The sequence below is a fragment of the Alexandromys fortis genome, unplaced genomic scaffold, assembly GCF_014885135.2.
Source record: "Alexandromys fortis isolate MF-2015 unplaced genomic scaffold, M_Fortis_MF-2015_v1.1 scaffold_68, whole genome shotgun sequence".
NCBI lineage: Eukaryota > Metazoa > Chordata > Mammalia > Rodentia > Cricetidae > Alexandromys > Alexandromys fortis.
In genome coordinates this window covers 3460900-3487162 of record NW_026067948.1, presented here as the reverse complement: position 1 = coordinate 3487162, position 26263 = coordinate 3460900, and the positions used below count along the sequence as shown (strand labels likewise).

The window sequence follows — 26263 nt, the reverse complement described above, 5'->3', positions numbered from 1 at the left end:
TTGTACGTGTGGGAGGAGATACTTACTTTTACCATGAGGGTTAGACCTGCAAACTAAATTGCATCAGAATTTCTAGCTCCTGACTCTTGGATCAATTCAATATAATTTTGTTATCTTTTAGCAAACATGAATTTCCATGACAGTCTAATAATAATTTAAATGGATATTGACTAGTATTTCTAAGTTCAATATACTAAAATAAAGCAACTATAACCTTCAAAAAAAGAAAGAAAGGAAGAAAGAAAGAAAGAAAGAAAGAAAGAAAGAAAGAAAGAAAGAAAGAGAAGAATCCAGTGGGGGAAATGAGGCCCTCTTTCAGCATGATGCAATCTCCTAGATGTTTAGAGAGGGCAGAGCAATCTTTGACCAAGCAAACAAGTGCCTCTCCCCAGACCTGTACACAAAAACTGGAATAAAAGTCTGCATGAAATTGAGGAAGAACAAATATTCAATACAGCTATGAGGATTGGGGGCTTGGATCAACTGTGGTAGATTATACTCACTTTTCTGATTAACTGGACCTCACTCTGAGTGTCACTGTTTTCTCTGTAAAACAAACACTCGGGTGGCCAAGTGAGGGAAAACCGCTAAGACTAGAGTGACTTATATTATTTACACATATAAGTGTGCATTTATGACAGTCTGGAGGGTCACTTCCAACACGGAATATCCCAGGGTGCCCTCCTCATTCTATGCCAGTTCTGCCTGCTTGGGGTGGAGTAGAGATCAGGGCCATGCTGTCCTTAACAAAGTCTATAGGAATGAAAATGGCAGACCTTGTAAACTGCCAAGTGGAGCGCTGGAAACCCGTTTCTCGTCAGTCTGGATGGACGGAGCCCTTTTAACATAAGGGCGCGGATGTGTGACTTGTTGCCTAGAGAGAAATAACAAAGGCTGATTTATTGCTGGGGCGGACTGAACGACATCATGTCTCCCTTTGACTTAAGGATAAATGCCATCCTGACGTGTGAAAATGTCAGCCCACCATTCAAGCCCATTCCTCAGCGATTCTCTTCGTTGGCAGTGTTACTTCACCACGGGTTTTTATCGCACGTATGCAGCTTTGCACGGATGCTCCGCATTGTGAGAGACTTGGCTCACGGGCTTTGTTTGATTCAACACCACACAGTTTTAACTTGGGAATGTAACTGGCAGGGTGGCAGATGTGTGTAATCTCGGCACCCGGGAAGTTGAGACAGGAGGACTGCCACAAATTTTGAGGCTAGCCTGGACTGCAGAGCAGGCCTTGTCTCAAAAAATGCCAAGCAAAATAAAACCATCATCTAATAAACCTCTAGTTGAGAACAGAGGTGACAGTCCAGTGACTGGGATCCTGTGAGGTTCCTCTGCAGGAGAAGCTACTCCTGGCAACCAGCTCCCATGGGAAGGAGCAGACATGAAGATGAGCCTGTTCCCAGGGTTTGGCACTCAAGGGACCATCAGTCCACTAGTAAGGCAGCTCCACTACTGCATCCAGCTCTGCTCAGCTTGAATAATAAATAAATACCAGCTTCCATTTGACAATCCCTTAGCTTTATAGAGGTGATACCATATGCTGAGACCCAACTGAAGTGGCTGGGATCCTTGTAAAATCAAGTGAAGTACAGCAGCTAAAGACTGTGTCCAGCACCCCTGTCAGAGTCTATGTTTGGTGTTTCCTCCTCTTCACACGCACTCCTGTTTCTTATAGTAAAGGGTCTGTCTGATCATATGTAAAGGGATGTCTTAAGGGCCCCTCCGTTAAGCCCAATCCCTGACTGGCTGCCTATTATTACAAAACATTTGTTGATTTCCAGGCAAAGCAAGTTACTTAGTTTAGGAAGAAAAAAAAAAAGATTAGAAATTCAGAGATGCAGAGCAGGAACCTCAAGGGTCACCACTCCTGGAAATGTCACCAAGATCCTGGGAGTGAAGCCAGAGAGAAATGGAGTCTGATAGGGTCCTTCTGTTGGTCACTCAGCACACCTCATGTGCCCTACCACGTGGGCATAGATCTGGTTTAAACAGGTTTCAGGCACTTACCGCCACAAACACAACACAGGTGCAGCAGAGACAGCCCGCTCTCGGTGCGGTAGTTCAGACTGACTTCTCGGAAGGCTTCGTCAGACCTGAAACAGCAATGACAAGCAGTCAGAAGCTCGTCTCAGCATCTGCCATTTGTTTGAGAACTAAATACCGGTCTATAAATTCAGAAATGTATTTTGTTATACGATTTTGCTGCTAGAAGAATTGCGAATCCTTCATACCAAGAACTAAAATGATAAAAATGATATTAATCGTTGAAGGGATCAAGTTAAAGACTCGCATATATACTCTGGGTTCTAATATATTAATATAATTACATAAATACATAATATTTTACCAAGCCCATTATAAGGAAAATACATACATCCAAAAGTAAAATTATATCTCTCACAATCAAACATTCGTATTATATTTGTAGACAAATTAAGATATCTACAAAAGGAAGAAAGGAGGAAGGGAGGGAGGGGAGAGGAGGGAGAGAGAAAAGGTTGTGCTGTGTTTGATACGAGGGGGAGAGAAAGATTATAAGCCAAATGTATGACAATTTCTGCCTGCAGCCAACTTTCCTTGTACTCTGACCGGGTCAGCGTCTTCAGATCAGGGAGGTCTGACACCTGGGGAGGTGATGTGAAGGCTGATGAGGAGAGGAATGAAGGCTTTAATGAATTCCTTGCCTTTATACTATCAAAGACTTTGCCCCCTAGAGGACCCTGGGAGCCATAGGTATCCTTTCAACAGGAAGTTAGAGCTAAAATTCTTGACCTCTTCAGGTCCTTGGCACTTCCAGGACATTTTTCAGTAGAAATGAGATCGTGTCCTTGGCCTCTGGGCCGGCTTCAAGGGGCCTTGGGCCTATTTTAATCTTAGCAGTGTTAGAGAAATGCCTGATCTCCAGTGGGAGAGCCAGGGATTCCCATCACCTTTAAAGCACTTAGACTTGAAAGACTTAATAAACTTGGACTATTTGCATCAAGGCTCCCAGTTAAGAACTTCAAAGGCTATTGGAATTTTGAAACAGAAAAAATTCTATTCTCCAGGGTGCTGCTAAAAAGAGAAGGCCTCTAAATCCAGAAACCTTGAGAGGCCCCAAGAAATGCTTTAATTAGCAACTCTGAGCCCTGTGGTCTGTTTTCATAGACGAGGGGATAATCTGACTGACAGAGCAGGCTCCACTACCCACACTAGAGATGCATTCAGGTCACACGAGCTTGTCCTTGCTGTTCCGAGCCAAGTGCAGGGTCCACAGCCTGGGAAATTACTCCACATTTTATATCCGAAAGTGGAAGTCAGATGGGAGTTTTTATAATCTCAAAACAATGCAAAGGTCATAGGTCAGATCATGTAATACAATATTTCAGCATTACTTTGTAAATTTGGGGTTTTGTGTTTCTGTGTGTAGGTATGTGCCCATGAGTGCAGAAGGGGCCTCAAATCCATCTCACCTGTAGTTACAGGTGGCTGCAAACGGGCCTGAGGTGCAGAAAAGTGCACTTGAGTCCCCAGTATGAGCAGTGTGTGTATTAACACTAAACCCGCTCTCCAGCACCCTAAGTCATTTTGTTGACTCAAGACCTTGGTGGGCATAGAGGATGCAGAGAAGTGGGGCCTATTGAGCTAATATATGCTAAAGGTTTTACTTGTAATTATAAGGACATTAGGTCAAATGCAGAAGGTGGTCACTAAGTGGTTAGTAAGGGGACTACTTGTAACCCAGGATGATATGGTTCTGGACCTGCAATAGCCAACACTTAACTAGCAAATAAGATTTAACCAGTCAGACGTCACTTTAGAATCCTTCCAGTAGGCATGGCTTTTTGTTAGCTGTTTATTTCAGCTCTCAGGAACTGTGACATGCCTATCCTTTTAAGGCTTTCCTACACCGAAAAAAATAAGTTTTCCCAATTTGTAAACATCAACAGCTAGTAGGTTTTGCTATCTCATTTCTTTAAAATTTTTAATTATAAATTAACTCTATTGTATTTGTATGTATGTATTGTACTTGTGTGTGGCTGCATGTGTGTCGAAGTGTAGGCAGAAAACCACACATGTTATCTTCAAAGGGGATAAGGGACAGCTAATTGGAGTCAAATATGAATGAACATGGTCTGGAAACAAGGATTGAGGTTAGCCCAAATCTCCACGCTACAGCATAATAGAAATTTGATAAAGCTTTTTATAGTAACAGGAGAAAATCATAATTCAAGGCCCTTTTCAAACACATTAGTGAAATATTGGGTAGGCAGATTACAACCTTAGGTAGGTGGGTTACAGCATTGGGGTACAGTGGGAGGGGACTACTCAGACATTATCTGACCACATTCTTACCCTTTTGGTTGGTTGAAAACTCCCAGCTTAAAGATCACAAAGATTTTCAGTCACATACAAAGGAGGGTAATAAATGTTTTTTAGGGAAGTGAACGTGCCCTGAGATTATTTGTCTCTGGGCTTGCAGCATTCTAACTTGTCCACATCACTGAGGGTCTAATAAGCAGACATTTCAGTGAGTGGTGTGTATGTTTTCACATACTTAGTTCACACTACAAGCAGTCCTAAGTCCCCACTTTTAGTTTGTGGGTCCCGGGAATGGAACTGGAGGGTCAGCCTTGGTTACAAGTCCCAGTACCTTCTGGTCAGCATCCCAGGTCCATTGCTGTATAATCCTAACAACATACATGGAAAGTTATCAATTGCCCAGGTGTTCCAAAGCTGACTGTTCTCTCAGTATCCCTTTTTAAGTTACATTCATTTGATTATCCTCCCTTGCTGCTCTTGGGGTGATGGCCAGTTATGGTGTTCCATACTTTAGCAGAGTCCCACCCCAGCCCACCAACACCCTATTCCTGTTCAGTGGCATCGTTTCCTGGGTAAAGGAAACCCAAGAAAGAAGTCTCCTCATATCCTGCAGCTTCAGGAGTGCTGTGCACCAGAATCTTCACAGGTCCCCTCCCTTTTCACAGATGGAAATGGTCCCTGTATATTTTTAGAGAACAGAAAACCCAGTCTACGACCCCCACACTTCATGGGGGAGGGGAGAGGAAGGGAGGCAAGTGGAGGGAAAAAAAGAAAAGGAAAAAGAAAAAGAAAAAAGAAAAGAAAATCTAGTCTACCTCACTTGCAAAGCTAGTACATGTATGGTTTAAAGTCACAGACAGTGTGACCTAAGTTCTGAAAAAAAAAAAAGCCACACCTCTGTTCTAAGACACTCTACTAAGCACAGTGACTGTTCTAAGCTAATGACTTGGGAGAGTGGACCTTTGTTATGCTGGGCTGTCTTCAGCCACCTTAGTGGCACTCACTGCCTTCCTCTGCGTCTGACCTAATACCCTTGTTTCAAGTACAATGCTGATACCATACACTGTTTAGAAGCCAACCAAGGGCAGAATGTTAACGTTACGTCATTTCTGAAAAAGTTGTGTGGTTCTTCTCTTGCTACTTTTAAATATTTTCATTTCACTTGCATTGTGTTATAGTTGATACACACAGACACACACACACACACACAGAGTCAGCTTGACACAACCAGAGTTATCTGCAAACAGAAATGCCAACTGAGATATGCTTTCTGTCAAACAGCTAGTGACCAAGCTTGTAGGGCATTTTTTTGGCTTATGATGGACTTGGGAGGGTCTAACCCAATGTGGGTGGTGCCACACATGTGCAAGTGGCCCTGGGGTCTATAAGAAAGCAGGCTGAGCAAGCCATGGGAAAAAAAAAACCAGTAAGCAGCACCCTTCCATGTCCTCTGCTTCAGTTCCTGCTGCCAGGATCCTGTCTTGAGTTCCTACCCTGGCCTTGGTCTGCCACCAAGATTATTCAAGACAAATAAACTCTTTCTTCTCCAACTTGCTTTTGGTGTGTGCTTATCAGAGCAATAGGAACTTCACTAAGACACTTGCTTCCAGTATGTTTTCAAGTCATAAGAAACTTTAACGCTCTGCCAATGTTCCTGCAAGAACACCTTATAATCAGCTTAAACTTTAATATGAAATTTGAAATGTCACAATGCTACTTCCAGTAAATTGTAATTTTCTAATGCCAATGACATGTAAAACAGAGGTTTCTCTCTCTATATCTCTCTCTCCCCTCTCAATTTTAGCCGACTTTGGTATGAAAAAAAACACACAAGCTCATAGTGACGCTATTGAATTTTGAAAGAGATCAGGTATGAAACGTTCAAAGCAACCTTTTGTTCAGTGAGCAGGGACAAGGAGTGTGAGGAGCTAGGAAGGGAGACCATGAAGGTAGCCTGAGGAGAGGCACCTTCTATTCAGTCTCCTGAAAGTCCCTCCTGGCCCAAGGCAGCTTTCAAACCACAGCCAACTGTGCAATTTAGCCACTCCATAAGCAGCCCCTTAACTTTGCAAGAAGACCCTGTAGAAGAAGGGTGAAGTAAATCTCTTAAGGTATAAAGAAGCCCTGGGAAGCCATGCAGTCTTCCAAGCAGACTCAAAGGATTTTCTGAAATGTAGGGTTTGTGTCAATTATCAACAAAATAGAAACGAAACAAAAGCAAGCACTGCCAGAAACAGAGTCTGGGATACAAATTCCCATTGAAACAGATGTGTATCTCAAATTCTCTGCATGTTAGTTGAGGGAGCCTCCATATCCCTCTTCCTCTTCCTTCCAATCACCCTCCTCAGCCACCTCTATCTGCCGTCCCTTGTGACCTTACATGCTCCGACTCATTGTCCCTCTTTCCCTCATCGCCTCCTCCCTCCTAGCCAATACCATCTCTGCCATCCCTTTTCCCATCCTTCTCCTCAAGGGTAAAGCTAAATAATGACATTGAAACTAGCCCAAATCAGTACATTAGCAAAATGATACTGCTAACAGCTCCTGGTCAACGTTCTACAAAGTCTAACCCATTTGGAACTCACAAAAGCTTACAACAAGATTATTATCAGAAATATCTAATGTTTAGCTGCTTTCCGCCTCCTGCCCTCTAGCTCAGTCACTGTTTATGCTTCCAAAGGGCTTGAATGCATTTCAACCTTCTCTGAGAAAGTTGTAGTCAATTCACAAATGTAGGTGTAGATTGCTCTTTCGTTCCTAACCGCTTAGACAAGAATACTCACACAGAAACTATATTAATTACAACACTGCTTGGGCAATACCTTAGGAATATTTCTAGTCAGCTGTTACATCTTAAATTAGCCCATTTCTATTATTATTTTGTATTTTACCATGAGGCTCATGCTTTGTTACCTCTAGCTTCTTGGACAGCTACATGGTGTCTTTTTGACCCCGCCTACTCTCTCTCTATATGTCCCTTCCAGCCTGGCTATATTTTGCTCTGTCATAGGTTGAAGCATCTTTATTCGTTAACCAATAAAAGCAACACATATACAAAAGGACCTCCCACATCTCACAAATCACATGAGAAGCATAGTAAGAGAACACTACTATTGGAAACCTACTTTCCATAAGTTAAGCAGGGAGAAACAGGTGAGATGAGTGGAGATAATTCCTATTAAGTTTGGAGCACTGACTTGGAAGATATTTAAGAAACATGTTTGTGGATATTCATGGGGATACTCGTTGGGTAAGATCTGATTGTTGACTTCTGCTTCTACTTCTCAGTGGAACTTGGAAAGCAATGTATGAGAAGGAACAGCAGGCCCTGTGAATCAGAGGAGAAAGGTGGTCACTTTCTCTCTGTTTTTCTTAGATTTTTCTCTACCTTTGAGAAGGTGAATTAATTTTTTAAATGTATTCACCTCACTCGGTGTTTTGTACATCAATATATTATATTGGCCAACCTTCAGACATCTCATTTTAATTATTTCTCACTTGTGGCTGCTGTGTCAGACGTCTCTGAAAGGATGAGGTCATAGATAAGATGTTTAATTGGATCACACAACTGCGTACTTTTCTGAATAAAAGTTAAAGGCTAAGAAAAGAGTCGTTATGCTTCGAGGCAGAAAATAACCTTTAGGTACAGAACTACCCTATTTAATAATTAAGGAAATAATTTACTATTAGAAAAATATTCATTGGGATGACTTAATCTTAATTAGGAGTTCCATCCAAGCCCCAGGAAGCCCTATGAGCCGATTAGAATGTGCTGTTGTTGGTGAGGGGCAGGCATCTTATAAAAATGCAAGGAGAAATTAGAGAATACATTGAGCCCAAGGCATTAGAACATGCAGCCGATGTCAGCTTGTCAGGAAATGTGACACACACGACTCTTTTAGGAAAATTGAAGGAGAGAAAGCAGGTGTTTCCATGAGCAATGATCACTGCAAGATCTTAAATGTTTAATTGCATGTATCAAAACAGAAACATTTGAATAGAGTGGATGGGAACTGAGAATTATGGCTGAAATTTTGAATTTTTCTGAAAAGATTACATGCCCATTATTAATTTAGGTGAATAACTTTGTTGTTAGAATTGCAGTGGAGTTCCCAATGTTGTTAGAATGCAGTGGACTTCCCAATGCTGCCGCCATCTCCTCTCTCCTAGCTCATTTATTTTGCCAACCTTAATCACAGATGTCAGCATTCCAGAGGAGAGAATCTGAAAGGACAAAGGCCCTTCAGTGGCATGCCTGGCAGGCACTAGCTCTTCAGTTTATCTTTCTAGAGCTAACATACTAGTATTGTTTATAAATACAAGTGTAAAGAGCCCATACAAGACAGAGAAGCATCTTTAGTGTCCGCATACACTAGTGAGGAGAGGAGTCTGACCCACAAATGGATTGATGGTACCCCGGAGAACTCACTGGTAACTGTGGTATCAGAGGCATCAGAGGAAATACATGGAACACGAACACACTTCTTCATCTCTTTCCTGCCTCCTATTCATGTCTTCAACACCTACCCAAAGCTATAGTGAAGGCGACCTTGCGTTAGAGGAAAGAACATTCTATTTCTGTTCCCTTCATCCCCCACATCAAGTTCTCACTGTGAAGCCACTATAAACTGCTGCAGACTCAGGGACAGTGCACCGCTTTGTTTGTTTGTTTTAAAATGAGTTAGCTTTAGTCCTATATGCCTTACTATAGTGTGGGTAAAAGCCGGGGGCATCGTATAGTTGATCTGGCAGGGATAGAGGCTCGTGGTGTAGTTGACACTCTCTAAACGAATGGGAATAGCACCTACTGATAATTCCATAGACTAATCTTTCAGCAAATGGACAAGTGAACAGAGATGTAGCAGAGAACTCCACCTGTGACTGTGTTAACTGCACCTCTGTGGACAGGTGAAGCATGAATAATAAAAACTCAGAGAGAGAAATTGAGGTTCAACCCGAAGGTCAGAAAAGCAAAACAACCAGACATTGGCTCTTACCTCGACCTCAGTCTGAAATGGCGATCCCACCTCCTGGAATCTCAGAATGAGACTGTGCATCTGAGTGCTGTCTCCCCCACTTTTTATATTTCTTTCTAGGGCTGGTATTAAAGGCATGTACCACTGGGATTAAAGATGTGTGTCTTTGTGGCTACTAGGATTAAAGGTACGGGTTATTGTAATCTGGTCTATAAAGCTAACCAATGGGACTGTTTTACTCTCAGATCTTCAGGCAGTCTTTATTTATTAAGATACAATTGAAATGCCACTACAGACAGGGAACCCCCTCTTCTTGCAATCTGCATCTTAGCAAAAGACACGTCAGGCACCTGGTGTCGCTGTCACCACAGCAATTTGTTGCACAATCCAGAAGTAGAGATGGAGTGTGAAGACTCTCACTATGCGCTTATTGCCCAGGTTCTCATGCTGATTCTCTGTGATGGTGGATCTGTTCCCCAACTACCCTAACATTTTAGTTGATGGGACAAGAGTAAGACAGTTTGCACTCTCAGCACAGACTCCTTTTCTTCCCTGTCGTCCGTCATTTTAATCCAAAGAGAAGAAAGTTCTCAGAACTCAGCCCTGAAAACAACTGACATTTCAGAAAGATTGGTCTGCACTAACAGAATCAGATAACACACTTACTCTCGTTTGTCTCTGGTTTTCTTGACTCCATGGACTGCACCAGCTCCTGACTTTCTGCCAACAGTCCCTCGTTGCTTGGTCCCTCACCACAGGCAAGGAGCTTCCATTGCAACTTTGTCTGAAAACTATGTTCAGATTCTTGGAAGTAATCTATACAGATTTGTATCCTCTGATGAGAAATAGACCCATTGACTCCATAACAGGTGGTGAACACTACTTTAAGATGAACATGTCTTCACAATCCTCTCTGTAGCCTCACACCACCCCTTCTGACTGATATTCCTGTCTTTACCCCTCAGCACAAGGCAATGGACACCTGGTCCAAAAAAACACCCAACTGTCATTCTCAAGAAATATGACATACAGTTTGAGGAGCCTTCTAATACTCATAATAGCCAAAGAGTATAGGTCTCATTTGTTACTCAGCGTTGTCCACCAAAATTACTATTCTCGACCCCATAGACTGTGGTGAAGACCACGTTGTGTTATGTGTGAGGTACTGACACTGACCCCTGCATCTCACATCCAGGCTTGATTACTCAAAAGGTCACACTTGCAGCACTTAGCGGGAAGGTTAAAAGGAGGCAGCTATAGCAGGAATTGCAAATACAGCTGGTACAGTCTGAGAAAAACCTTTGAGTCTATTTGTCAAGTAAAATACTTTAAAAGGCACATATTGTTTCTGCTGGCTAGCCTCAGCATAAGCAAAATTGTTCATTAATCAAAAGTAAGTGACAATTTAGAGTTCATAAAGTCGAAAAGAATTCCTCCAATAGATCCCATTTTAGTCAGTATACTTTTTGGAATCAGTAAGTGGGGAACAACTTATGACTACACTCCTCTCGTGAAATAAAAGAGGGATACGTGGATGTGCTATTTCCAATTGCTCATCACATCCCCAAGAGAATTTCCTAAGCTTCCTGACACCCGAGCAAGAGCTGCAACGAAGTGGTGCCTCAGGGGTTTCTCATACCAAGTGTCAACCTCCCAGCTGCACCCTGTCAAGGCCCTATCCGTCCTGTGGATGGAGTTGAGATGTAAGAAGGGACAAGTGGGTGACATCATTTCCCACCATGTTACATTCACACACTTACTTTATCTGAAACACTTTCTATGTTTGCAATTTCTTTTGGGAAACATGCTGTTTGGGCATTGCTCAACTTTGGTTTTCTAAATAAAATCGAGGATGGTCTTTGCTAGGAGTGCTATGTGAATGACTGCCGAAGTGGACTTAGATGATTGTTGCAGGTCTAACTTCTCTTTGCTCAGTTTGCTGGCTGGCTGTTTGTTGACTTGACACAGGCTAGAGCCTTAGGAGAAGAGAGAGCCTCAACTAAGTAAATGCCTCAGTAATAATGGGCTAGAGGCAGGCCTGTAGGGCATTTTCTTAATTAGAGGTTGATGAGGGTGGAGGGCCCAGCTCATTGTCAGTGGTGTTAACCCTGGCTAAGTGGTCCTGGGTGTTGTAAGAATGTGGGCTGAGCAAGTCCTTGGAAGCAAGCCAGTCAGCAGTACCCTCTATGGCCTTCTATATCAGGCCTACCTCCAAGTCCCTGTGCTGCTTGGTTTCCTGTCTGCTGCATTTTGATGATACAATGCTATATGGAACTGTGGGTTAAATAAGCCCTTTCTTCCCCAAGCTGCCTTGGTCATGGTTTCAGCACAGCAAATAGCAACACTAGCTAAAACAGTTGGAGAGTCTAGCTACACCGAGAGACACCCACTTCCTCAGCACCACATTCAATTTCTCTACAAAATTGCTGCAAATTAGGGTCCTGCCCCTCTTTTCTACACACTGTGTGTGTGTTACAGGGTTGTGACACTGTCCCAAGCTGGGAATATTTTGCTTTTTATTATGGACAGAAACTGATATAACCCATTATAAGATTATGAGGGCAAAATAGTACTCAGCCCCACTGGGAGACAGCTTCCAATGTCTACAGTCCAAGGGGGCAGTAACCAGTCTCACTGAGAGGCAGCTTCCAATGTCTGCAGACCAAGGGGGCAGTAACCATTCTCACTGGGAGAAAGCCTCCAATGTCTGCAGACCAAGGGGGCAGTATCAGTCTCACTGGAGACAGCCTTCAATGTCTGCAGACCGTGAAGCTGGGTAAACCTCAGCCTGTCCCTCCAAGGAGACTCACGGGGGGGGGGGTCTCAGCCACCCCAGGAAATAAGCAGCACTGCTTGCTGGTGGCACAAACTAAAAAATGTAGTGATTGATGCCAGAGTCGGTTACCTGGAACAGAGACGGCCTATATTCAGTGCCTGACCCCTAAGCTCCTTCTCCGCAACTTTTTTGAGGATAGAATCTCGGTTATATTTTACAGAGACGTGATCTTTCCATTTGGGGAGCCATATGAATACTTATGAACAGACAGCCTAGCATTGTGAAGCTTATTCTGGTTCTATCTATGTCTTATCATAGAATGCTTATATCTAAGGATTTATAACTACACAAACAGCATGCCTAAAAGCAAGATAAATGCTCAAGACACATATTCAAAAGAGTAAAATTTCTGACAACTTTACCCAAAGATGTGCCTTAGTTCCTTAAATTCGTTTTCTTTGATCTGCAGGTCACCTTCCAATCTTTCTATTATAATAGCATAAGATTCACTAACTTTCTTCTTCCATTCATCTGGAAAAGAAAAACAAATGGGATTGATTCATAATTGCATTTTGCAAAATATAGATACAGATCATAGTACACAAGTAATCAAAACTGTTTTTTTAATGTTTAATTCTACAATACTTAATTTAAATGACTGATTGTGGGTTTAATGCAGATGTTTATGTTTATAATGCAATCACTTTGGGATTGTAGTAATTAAGAACCCATTTGATACTGTACAATATATTTACATAAAATAATATATTTGACTTTTTTCATTTGATTTTATTGCATTTTAATTGAAGCAATCTCTTGATGCTTAGACAGTGTCTTTTAACTTTTAAATACTAGATATTTAAGATATAATTCTAAAATATCTATAGTCAATAGCATCCTAAAATTTCTGCCATATTATACCAAGGAACTAAGCTAATATTTTAAGAAATTTTCTGCTTTAAGCCAATAATATTTCAGAGCAAAAGAGTAAAGTCGGATAATCTAAACACTTAATATTCTTTGTGTACCAATAAGCATACGTCTCCGTGAGTTATTGCTCATCCGTACTTACAATTGAGTTCTAACACTTACAGTGCGTGTTAGAAAGAGAGGGCAGTTAGCATAACACGGTGAAAGTCAGAACAGTTAGTTACCAGAGCAAGTCTGCGTCGGTCTGGATTTGTAATTCCCCATCTTTAAGAAGTGTGTGCTTTTCTGCTGTGCTGACCTTCAGGGTACAAGATTCCAAGTTCTAGTGCTGCCACAGACCAGTTGAAATATTTTGATAATCTGGCTAAAAATAAGCCAAGTGCCTAATGGAATGTCATGCAAGGGTGACAGGGAGCAAAACAGAACGTACCTTCAAGAGGGGGTTGGTGAGGGAGCGGCTGGGTTTGTTTAACAGGAGCCCCAGGAAAGACAAACAGCAAACGTTTCCGTTGTGGACTTGCCTCCATCAGTGACTGCCCCACACTCCGGCCTTGTAGACCGCTTTCTTAATGAATTAATCTACACGGTGATTGGTGACTTCTGAGCACCACTGAAAGAGATTCAGTCCAACCAGGCAGAGTTCTGTGTCCTTTTCTTCTGGGCCAAAAAAGGCACCTGGGAAACAGTTATTATGGTGTAAAGAAAAAGCAGGAATTCCTATCAAAGAGCTCTGCGACTGAGAGACCTGGGTGTGAGTTTTTTATTTGTGGGGATTGGGGCCTCACGCACAATGTGAACATCTCAGTTGTTTGTTCCAGAGAAGAAAAAAGACACAGAGTTTTATAAATATCAATTTACAGCAAGAACACTGAGATCAGGAGATAGCCTCTCGGGCTAGCCATTTCAATTTTATTTCATCATACATTCCTAGGCAGAAAACAGAGTTCACATACGATCATTTTTCAATGTCCATTCCAAACACTTCGTGGAGTCTGAAGTCAGTCCTGGGACGACTCATCACTGACATGTGAGCCCTGTGTCATTACTAATGTGATCTGTTTGGTGTTCTTCCTTGCTCCTTCCCTTCGCTTCAAGCCATTGCTTTTTCTATACACATTTCTATGGAAATAAATGAACCCAGTGTGGGGTGTAAAATAAATGAAAACAACAAACAAGATTTATTGGCTATTTTCTATATATTTCTTCTACTTGATCTTACTGTGTATAAAAGATATAAATTCTAGTCTTGGAAATCACACATAGCTTTAATGTATCAAGTATGGATTTCACATTTACTATGGCCAAATATTCAAGTAACTCTTTCTTCATAAACAAATGCTTGCATGCATTAAGGAATCTGCACTCCTCTTCCTTAGCAAAGTAAACAAATGGCCCAGGGGTTGGACTGCTCTACTGATGAAATCCAGCTGGAAGACACAGTACCTGGCTTTGTACATGTGTCTACCTTTAGTGGTTAGAACTCTCCCCTTGCCAGTCCATGCCTGTCATGGATGTGAATCCTTTATACAATGCAGGGGCCTCTGTCAACCTTGAAACTGATTTTCAGTTTCTTTGCTTGACATCTGGACACTGTCATTCCTACCCGCTTGTTCCCAGCACTGTGCAGCTCCTATCCAGCTTGTTGAGTGACCCCATGCAGCTCTTCTTCAGTCCCCATTCCCTCCACTTAGAGAACTTAGTTTTCCTCGGATATGCCGTTCTCAGATTCGTCAGCTTAGGCTTCTGACTTCTTTGGTACTTCCCAGTCTTAAACTATGCACTGTGCGTTAGGAGTCATTCCCCAGGGAGATACAGCAATGTAACATGCATGTATAAGGTTTGTATTACAACTTGGGAGATATTGCATTAGTTCACAAGAAATGGTAATGTCAGTAGTTATTGGAAATATTCTTCCTTTTTCAGGTAATTGTCCCATTTTATTAATTTTTGTTAGCATATATCCATTGTGCAAAATAATGGGGTTCATAACTTGTGAATAAACAGGATGTGTAGGTATCTTTTGTATGAAAACTTGAATTTTCAAGGAAATATGTCATACATTTTGGTCACACTCATCCCCTTCATCACCTTCTTTCTCAGACTGCATGAATTTCCTTACTGTTATCTCCAGTTGTATCTATTTTTCTGCACAAGGCACAACACCACTGCTTAGCATAGTAAAATCTCCATCATGTACAAATGCCAATTTTTCTCTATCCATTCATCTGCCCATGCATTGAGAGGCAGGTCCAGAGCTTGGTTGTTGTGCACAGCAACATAGTGTACATGAGTGTGCAGGACTCTCTGCTGTAGAGTGACTTGGGTCTTTCAGAGAAACACTCAGTAATGATATACAATCCATTCTCACCACCAGCACGTCAGTGGTTTGTCTTTTTGATGTCGTTCTGACTGTTGTCAAATGGAACCTGTGTTGTTTGAGTTCTTACTCTCTGATTGCTAAGGATGCTGAACAGTTTTCACGTGTTTATTGGCCGGTTCTTTTGAGAACTATCAGTTCAATTTGTTTGGCCATTTTATTGATTGAGTTATTTGGGTTTGGGGTTGTTTAATATTTTGATTTATTTATACACTCGCATAGAAATCCCCTGTTGGAGGAAGAGCTGATAGATATTTTCTCCCATTCTGTAGGCTGTCCCTTTACTCTGTCAAATGTTTCCTTTGCATAAAGTCTCCAGATAAATGCAATCCCACATGCAATTTCTTGTTGTGATTGCTGAGGTACGATTGCTGAGTATAATTCAGAAAGTCCTTCTCTTGGCAGTGTATGGAACAGTATTTCCTGTGTGTCCTCCAGCATATTCAAAATTTCAGGTAAATTATTTACATCCTTGATCTCTTTCTAATTGTTTTTTCAATGTAGAAGAAAAATAGAATCCAGTTTCATTGTACTGCATGTGGCTATCAGAATCGTCTATGAACCATGCACAGAGGTGACCCCTGAGAAGAAGAGGAATGGACTGTATAGTCCAGAGCAATTATTCTCAACCTGAGGATTGTGACCCCTTTCGGGTTTGGATTACCCTCTCACAGGGCTTTCTGAGACCACCAGAAAACAGATATTTACATCTTTTTTGCAGTTATGAAGTAGCAATGAAAACAGTGTTATGGTTGGGGGTCACCACTGCATGAGGAACTGTATTAAAGGGTCACAGAATAGGAAGTTTGAGAGCAACTGTTCTAGAGTTTAGAACTACTTTATAAAAAAAGATATCAGCTCAAATGTATGTTCATATATGAGTGTATAAATGGAACTGTATTCCTCAAATAGAACACAATTCAGTCGTAAAAGGCAGGTGCTATTCTGATGCTAACTTTTGTCGTTTATATCACTGGATTTAGAATCACCAAGAAGAAGCACCTTCAGGTATGTCTGTGATAGTGTTTTCAAAAAGGTTTACATAAAGAGGGAAGGCCTACCCTATGTGAGGGAGGCATCACGCTGTGAGCTAGGATCCTGGACTTCTTAAAAATGAGAGTATGAGCTGAGTGACTAAGCACCAGCACCCACGCGTCTCTCAGTCTCTCTCTGCCTCTCTGCCCTCCTCTCCATCTGTTTCCTGACTAGAGGTGCAGAGGACCCTGCTACCTCATCACACAGTCGGTCATGAATCACTACCACAGTGCTCTAAAATATTTCCAACCATAGACCAAAAATGAATTGTTTTTCCTTAAGTTGCTTTTCCCAGGCATTTGGTCACAACAGCATAAAGCATATTGCTTTCAGTCCATAAAACTTTATGGGGGAACTTTCATTTTAATTGAAAATATTTTTTATACAATATTCTGATCACAGTTCACCCTCCCCAAATCATCTCAGAGTCTCCTGTCCTTCTCAGCCAATTTCATGCTTTCTCCCCCCTCTTTCTTTTTTTCTCTCTCTCTTTGTTAAAAACAAACAGCCAAACAAAAATCAAATAAACCAAAATAAAAAACAAAGAGAAAGTACAAGAAACTCACAAAATCAATAAAAATACAAAATCAATAAAACACAAAATCAATAAAAATATAAAATCAGAAAGCATAATGTATAAGAAAAGATCACTAAGGCAAAAAAAAAAGTCTAAACAAAGCCAATATGGCACAAAATGGCTGCAAAATGACCATTGTGTTCATTTTGTGTTGGCCATCTACTGATGGACCTGGACCTGCCCTTAAGTGTGTTTTTTACCCAGTGAAACCCCGCTGGAGAAAGCTGATCTTTGTAAGCAGATGTTAACTGCACACAGCTGCTCCATTAGGGAAGAGAGATCGTGTACAGCTCGTGGAGGATATCTCTGTGCACAGTCGCCAAGCGAAAGAAGTCAGCAAAACTCAGTTACACAGTTCACCAACCCAACTCCGTGACATTGTGAAAAGGGCTAATCAATAGATAAGCAAGTTATTGCCAAAAGAAAGAATAAGAGATGGGAGATTTAAGGGCAGACTCTAATGACACTAGCGGTGGAGACACAGGGCATTATGCTCTCACAAAACCCTTTGCACTGTGTACAGAACAGCAACGGTAACTCTGGATGTTGGTTAATCACAACCTGTCCATTCTCAGTGAATAATGGTCCATTAATAATAACGAATGAGCTTCAAAGACAAGAATTCATAATCAGGAGTAGCAAGGGTAAATGGGAACTTATGTTAAGGATCAATTTTTTTCTGAGAACAAAACCACTATAAGAAAAATATGCATCCATCTTAAAATTAAGAAAAATGATACACATAAATACAGCCCTCAAAACTGTGCTTTCTGGGCTGATGAGAAGGCTCAGGAGGTTGAGGCACTTGCTGCTAAGTCTGAGGACCTGCGTGCACTCTGGGAAATGACATGGTTGGAGGCAAACACCAGAGTCAGCCCACGCAATGTGTCTTTTGACATCCCTGTGTGCTCAGTGGCATGGATGTGCCCTGAGTGCACACACAAACACATGCATATGCGCACACACGTGCAAACACCCACACAAACACATGCATATGCACACACACATGCAAATACCCACACAAACACATGTATATGCACACGCACATACAAACACACACACATATGCATGTGTATACACACATACATATGTACACACATACTACACAGTTGAATGTAAAAATGGCATTGCTTTCTGAATGAGATAATTTGAATCTCCGGGGACAGTTGGTGGCTAGGAAAAATTGAGGAACTTTATGATATCTAGCATTTCTTCTCTGTCACACTTGTTCTTTCATCTTAAAATGTCAGAGGGATTTAGTTAGCGTCTTACTCTTCCGCGTCTCCCCTTTCTGAGGAAACTTTGTGTCCTACTGGCACTAATGCGCAGCCTTCCCCCTTATTTATCTACACAGAAACGGAGCGGCTGGAACACCCCAATGAGCTGATTTACATTCTCCCCCAATTCCTTCATTCTGAGTTCATATGATTTATTTATCCCAATCTCCCCTTATGCATCTGCTATTTATATTTTATACTGCTTTCTTCATACATATTTAAGAGGATGCTTTCAAGATGAAATGACAAATATTAACCCTGCTCTTGTTTTTCCTTTACCTTTTCACAGGGAAATTATGAAAACGTGCATTCTACAAAAGAAACCTGGTGCACCTGAAACAATTTTTATCACATTTAAAATATGAGTTAATTTAGACTTAAAAACCTAGATCATTCTTTCATTGTGTGAGTGGTTATTAATGTATTTCCAGTGCCAGAGGGGCCACGATGTTTGACGTGTTCATCTGATTGGCAGCTAAGACACCAGTGGCCACAAAGGTAAGAAGCAAGAATTTCTAACAGTTTAAGGTGAGTTTTACTTTACTTTTCTTTCCTTTATAAAAGCATAAAGTTTCCCAGTTGGAAAGCAGTAGGTTTGTAATGGAGATTCTCAATTAAAAAACAGTCATTTCAATAGTGAGGTAGTTCCTGGATGTGGTGGCACGCGCCTTTAATCCAAGTACTCAGGAGGCAGAGGCAGGCGGATCACTATGCATTGAAGGCCAACCTGGTCTACATGGTGAATTCCAGAAACTTATTGCTCAAGAGACATGGAACGAATCTAGTTTATACAATTAATTTCATTACAAAGTAAATATTTCTATGCACAAACAAACATAATCCACAATGTTGCTATTTGTCAATGCTATATTTCCTCTAGAATATTTTCACTTGTAGTTGCCTTCATGTGCAAACATTGCTGATGTAATAGATCAATCCTCAAAATAAACAGGACTGGAGAAGCCTTGTGCTAAATTCCAGTGTGAGGAGTCGCTGGTATTGAAGCCTACATAGCCGTCCTCACTCCCTAACTGGGGGAGCACACTAAAAAGGAAAACAGGAGCACCATGTTTTCGGTAGATAAGCATGAAGCAAAGTTTACGAAGGCTATACACTCAGTGGTGCAAGAGTCCCACTTGTTCCAGGGATAATGATTCTCAGCTATCAGCTGATCAATCCGTCTACTCCGTGGACTGCACTGTGCCCATGTCCTCCAGGGAGCTCTTGAGGCCCAAGAAACCAGGCATATGTAGCATGTAAGCATCCTGTGATAAGGACACAGGACCATGTTCAGAACTCTCTCCAGACATTTCACTGTTAGTAGAATATGGACTTGATGACTCTTCCGCCTGAGAGTTGACTTGCTCAGGAAACAGCACAGTGTTCTAATTTCTACTCGAGAAGGAGCTAATACAGTTCTGGGCAATCATTTTCATGCCTAAAATCCTCTCTCATAGAAAAAAATAACCAACAGAAGGTTAAAATAAAAATAATTTAATATTACTTATCTTGAGTTCTTCTTCTTGTTTTCAATGACCAATCACCCATTCTGTGCTTCTAACTGCAAAGAAAACTAACCTCATTCAGAAACAGCAAACTATTTCAAGTTTCAGAAAGATTCGCCACATTACATTGCTTGCTAGGAAATCCGTGAACATGTAGCTCGCTACTATGTAGATAGTTTGGAGGTTTGTGGGGAGCTCACTGGGAAGTGGTTTCCCTCTTCTTTCAAACAAAAGACACCAGTATTACAGAGAACCATAGGCTGCTAAATCTGCTGAGGTGTCCCATGGCCTCAAAAGTTGGGGTAGTCAATTGTAGAAGTGCTTAAGTTTTGGGGAATTCCAAATCCAGTCTTTCACACATTCCAGGCCCTGGGACAGAAGAGCATCATGAAGTGGTGAGTCTAGTTCTGTGGGTGATCCTCAGCTACGCTGCTGGTTGCTTCCCCAAGGGTGCAGAACTGGTCAGTCTAGTTCTATGGGTGATCCTCAGCTACGCTGCTGGATGCTTCCCCAAGGGTGCAGAACTGGTCAGTCTGGTTCTATGGGTGATCCTGAGCTACTCTGCTGGATGCTTCCCAGGGGATGCTCAATGTCCTCAAGAAGAGGCAGCCTCAGTATTCAACCTGTTCCACCATTATTCTGTCCCATCTCCTGGTAATCTCCCACATGGGAAGTTGGTAGCCATGATTACCAGGCCATTTGTGTTCACTCCCTTCCATCACTGGAGCACCAGCCTTAGCATTTGTCCAGATGTGCCCTCAGAGCAGGTTGTGTGTCTCAGAGCTTCGCCACTCTTTAGTGCCTTCCGCTGGGTTCCCTGTTTTGTTCTCTACTTCAGTTGTGGGGCTAGGCTCAGCAGCTCCCGGTGGACATTTTATACATGTGTTCTTGAAATCCTGAATCACAGTGGAAAGGACAATGAGGAGTTAGGATTAGTGTGGCTGGTACTGTCGATTTCAACCATGACCCTGCTAGCAGGTCACGGCATTGACTTAGTGAGTCAACAGAAAGTACACTTTATGGCCACAGAAATTTCTGACTTTGTTAGGCAGAGACCCTCACCTCTCAAGCCAAACACTTAGAGTATTTGTTACAGCAAGTATTTACATACTCAATCAGAACTTCTGAAGAATTTGCGGGTTTATTCCTTATAATATTACTGCTTTCTTCTAGTTCACATCACCAAGGACAATCTGTAATCACTGTATGTGGCAGGATCTTTGTTTCTTTTCTTTTTGTTATGAGAAGTTAGCTCTGAGTAAGGGAATGGGACTCTCTCATAATCTCTTAGTCCTGAATGTGAAAAACGACCACTGTCGATTCTCACTGACCCAGAACTCCAGACTAACAGGACTATGAGCTTCACAATTGGTCTTTTTTCCTGACCCAGCTTTTGTGGGTTCTGAGAGTCAAATGCAGGTTATCAGACTTGTACCCCAAGTGCCTTTCCCTGCTGAGCTTGGCCACCAGTTCCACCCAGGATTTAACATTGTCAACACCATTAGAATATTTGCACTTGGAATGAGTTTAATGAAGAATAAAGAAAGCAAAACGCCAAAGGAAGTGCTGTGTGCAGTTTGCCCGTAGAGACAGCACACAGTCACTGCCTGCAGAGCTTATAACATGGTGTGGTTTGAGCATCTTTCCTGCTGTAAAATAGTTACTGATGACTGGTGAAGAAACTGGCAAACTCTGCAGTTTAAAGGGGGAGGAGCTAAGCTGCGCTAGTCACAAAGTCAGAATCACAGAAATACATCTTGTTGCTTCTAAAGTTTTAAATATCATAGAGGAAAAAGAACTTAAAAACCAACCTCATTTAATCTCCAGCATATGATAAATTGAGAGCTTGGACACTATTTAGATCATTATATCACTTCAGAGGATTCAGAGAAATTATTAAGATGATGTTCATTAAAGTCTCCATTATTGCTCTACACACTAAAACAAATTAAACAAAACTGATGGGACCAAAGCAATTTAAATTTCATCTTGGATTTTTTTTTTCTTGAGAGTAAAAATTGATGAGGCTAAGTTAGGCAAAGTCATAAATACCAAATGACAGAGGAATTATACATAAAGTGGCAGCAATGGTGTGAAATATGAGCATAAAAGATAATAAGTTTCAAGAGGAAAACCATTAAGCCAAGACAGCCCAGGAAAGCAAGGAAGACCATGGCTATGGGGAGAGAAAAGAACCAGGGAGGGCAGAAGGCAGTGTTTGATGAATGAGAGGGACATGTAAATTACATGTAAATCCATGGCACCTTGAGGAAGATGAGTGATTTAAACGGAGACATCCCAATTTTACAAAGAGAAACTGAAATGAAGAGTTTTCTTACCTAAATCTGTAGAGATCATCTTAGGGATGTAGTTTCTGATGCTGGGCAGCTATCTCCTTAGCATGAAAGAGAACATTTTGATTAGAAATAAGGATACGGTTTATGAGATATCTATTCCAGTCTCAGGGTGGTCTTGATGTGCCTTTTACATGTGTTTTAAATAATTTCATTAGAAGTTCCTAGACAGCATAGCTGACAGACAGTATAGCATATTTTCATACATTTGGAAGGATTTTTTTCTTTTACTAATGTCTCTAACAACTCTGTTGATGCCCCAGATCATATCACCTGGTGCAGTCTGAGTTTGTCCCCTTGACTTTGGGTCTCACTCAGATGGGAAGAGCTCATGGCGTTGCCAGGGATAGAGCCAGATTCCTGTAGAGTCTGCTGCACACTTTCCTCTGCTGAGTCTTCTTATGTTTCATTTTCATTCACTGAACAATTTTGAAGACAATATCATTGTTTTATCTAACTTTTGATGCACTATCAAATACAGATTTATGCAAATACTTTGATTGTTGGGATGTTGTTTCTGAGAACTGTGATGGAAGGTGTTCGTGCAGAGAAGCTAAATACATAAACACAGAGGACACAACAGTAGTCCCTGCAGTGACATTTCTGTATCAAAGGGATCACCTTCATAGGGAACCTTTAGTTCCATATACACAGTGAAGTTTTTTAAAGACCAGAGGTGATATTTACATCTAAGCAAAAACATTTCTTAGAATATAAATTTAGACCTAAACTTTTGAAGTTTAACTTCTCAGCTCAGAGTAAATTTCCAAGCTCCTGATCGCTATTTGTTATGTCCTTGTGAGGTTTTTTGATCCCTGCCTACATTCAGTTCTAAATATGCAGTTTATGGGAACCCAAAGCTACCCTTTCTTTTTGATTTTCCACCCAAAGGCCAAATCAGAACCATACTTTACCATCTTTAGGTCAGTTCTGTGGGATCTTCTTTAGTGAAGCAGCCTTGTTGGTCACTTTGGCTGGCTCCTCTAATGAGGCCCTTCACTTTGTATGGTTCTAATTACACATTTGTGGGACAGTTTTTTGTCTTGTCATCAATAAGGTAAAATATTGATGACATATCCCTTATGTTTATCATAAATGACGCATAGTTAATATTTGAAATATATTTGATCTTTTGAAGTCGGAGTCTAAAGCAGTGTCTATCTGATTTATCAATTTCATGTGACCTTGCTTTTTAAGGAATTCATTAAATTCATTTTCTAAGATCTAAATTAGACATTCAACATAATTTTGTCTTTATATGCTGCTTTGACTTCTTCTGGAAAGCACTTAAATGGATGCATCCCCACTCCCTCAGGCATCATGAAGATGGTGTCTAATCTTTCACAGAGCTAATGTTACTTGGACTGAGAGGGGTGGGGTCTACATCTTTACCTTGACTCTTTCCTTTACTTTCTTTATAAATGTAACATTTTTAGGTCATTATTCTCCACACACATAATATTCCTATAACCTATCATTTACACACACCATCCATTTTACCAAATCCTCTTCACTCACAAAACTATTTCGTCACTAGAGAAAATAATAACCAACAATGAAAAACAATTGTTGATATTTAAAAGAGTGAGAATGGATCATATTTAACACTGTGAACTATAAAACTCATATTCATAGAACATTAAAAGCTAAAACAATCAGATTTTATGTGCAAATCATTTTAATATAAAGCTCAGAACCAGGGTTATGGGCAGGATATGGACTAGTTATTTGCTCTAAGGCATTTGCCAAAATAAATTTGGGGACTTCCATTCTGAGAAATTAGAGAACACACAAAATTCTGGGTTTGTGAATTCCCACAGGGGGATTTTTACTTATTGAATTTATCTTCCTAAAAACGTCTCAAGCAGACATCACCCAGAAGGAAGCCTGACATCCTCCATTCCAACCAAAAGGTACCGTGATGCAGACTGTCTTGGAGTAGAGGGAAGAAAGCATAGCATAAGGACCCTGATAAATTGAGGGTATAGTCGTGGCCATTATGGATTCCCCCACCCAGGTATGAAATACTTGGTGGGCTAGAAAATATGTCAGGTTTAAATTAATCTAAGGTTGCTAATAAGGAGTAGTGTTTCTTTCAGTCCAGACAGAAGCAAATGCAAAGTCATTGTGTGCTGGCCCATTATGTTAGACCATCCAGAACTGCTAGACTATGATTTACCAAGGGCAATGAACTTGAACAAATGGCCAGCTAATTGAGAAGGTAAGGTGTCAATTATTCAAGTAGCAACCCCCATAAACAGATACATGCCTTCTGAGCACAGAGCTATCTAATGAAGTTTCCAACACAATGGGAATCCATCACAAGGTTTCATAGGAAGTAAGACAGATGTGTGTGTGTTTGTGTATACGCATGGAATAGGTGTACACGGAGTGGTAAAATCTAAAAAGGGACACAGTTATATATAAAACCCCCAGGGACTTGATAATGACTCCGTCAGTAATGTGCTCACCTCAAATGCGTGGACACGGGAGCTTGATTCCCAGAATTCATTTTTAAAGGCATTAAGCAGTGTCCTGTTTGTAATCCCAGAACTGGGAAGGGAAAACAGGAGAACATTTGGGGTTTGCTGGCAAGCCATACTGGCATTAACCAGAAAACTCCACACTAAGAGACACTGTCTCACAAGAGGTACATGATGTTCCTCAGGTTGTCCTTTGGCTTCCAAACACACATGAACATGAGCATGAACATATACGAACACAAGCAAATAAGTACAAAACCTTGTGAGTCAAAAACAGAAAGCCACCCTGCTTTAGCAGAGTACACCCATGAACTACCTGCAGTGAGGAAATTGCATTTTGTTTCAAATCTCAAGTGTAATTTCAGCCTGAAAAAGAAAAAAAAATGCATTCTCCAAAACTCTTTGCCCAACTTAATAAGAATGGCTGTTCCTTTAAGTGTTATACATGTGAAATTTTAGAGGCTAAAGAAAAATATTTTAACATTATCTTTTATTTTTAATTATGGAATATTTTAATAAACATTAAGAATTCTAATTGGAAATTAAAGTCTCATCTTTCTCAAACACCTATTTATTATTCTGAATATTTCAGGGACTAATAAAAATAATCATATTGATTTTACTGTAATTCACACATACATATGAAATCAAGGCTCAGTGTAAAATACAGTCAGCGTTGGACACCTGTTATTCCTGGTTCCTTTTGTCAACGAACTTATTATCAGTCTGTGCCATGATGATGGTATATTTTGTGTGCTTCTCAGAATAAATAATGTAAAGAGATCATTCAAATGCATATTCAGTGGGAAGCCATCTGGCTTTGTGTGAATTTATGAATATTTTAGCTTTTTCAGCTAGGCAAAGTAAAATCTGGCAATAGGGACTATCATGTAGATTTGTGACAGCATTATGAAATATTGCTTCTCTAAGTCAGTGAATGACACGTCTACTGAAGTATGGCTTCTCTCTGTTATTGCAAACTGAGCCCACCACAATGTGGATGATATTGCATGATTACTGTGAGTCATCACTGCTCATCGTGTATTCTCAGGACAGGCGTGTTAGAAATAATAGCTCCATGCAGCACTATGTCTCGGAGCTGGACTGGGTTTGTAAGTTGTGGTCGACACTGTGACAGGACACCCAGATCCTTCCATAGCGAAAACGACCTTAATTCCTGCGGTGCCGTTGGAAGAGGAGCTTCAGCTGTGAGCCCCATCCAAGGAGCCTCAGCCACATAGAACCCTTTGCCCACAGTCCCACTTCCCCATGTGCTTTATGGGGAATATGCCGTATGGGTCATGACCTCTGTGGGTTAGTCTTGAGGTCGAGTTCCCCCATCATAAGCCAGCCAAGACTGTCGTTCCAACTCTGCTTTTACCATGGGCAATCCTACTCAGTGTCTTTCTTGTGTGATTTTCATTCCGAGATCATTCCTCAAGAACTGCATTGTATTCTAACATTTAGAAATATATCTTAGATACTACTTTTCAGGAATTCTTCATGGTAGCAACAGAAAAATTACTAGCACAGCCCACCTTACTCAACCACAGTTCTACTGAACTCCCTCTGAGCTTAGCTGTCCTCACTGATCACAGCAGCCTGTCTTGTGGGTAACAGAATGTGTTTGTCTTAACTGGATGCTTCTTCTCTAGT

General features: G+C 41.0%; 1 protein-coding gene across 1 annotated transcript in view; it reads right to left on the bottom strand.

Moving 5' to 3' along the window:
* The window catches only part of Tnni3k (TNNI3 interacting kinase), a 210929-nt gene extending 197666 nt beyond the window's left edge, over positions 1–13263 (bottom strand). The window contains exons 1-4 of the mRNA XM_050149480.1: positions 13224–13263; positions 12492–12600; positions 2023–2108; positions 777–874 (exon numbers count right to left, since the gene is read on the bottom strand). Of these exons, the coding sequence (XP_050005437.1) occupies positions 777–874; positions 2023–2108; positions 12492–12600; positions 13224–13263 (333 nt within the window). The remainder of the gene's footprint in view (positions 1–776; positions 875–2022; positions 2109–12491; positions 12601–13223) is intronic.
* Between the last annotated feature and the right edge of the window lie 13000 nt (positions 13264–26263).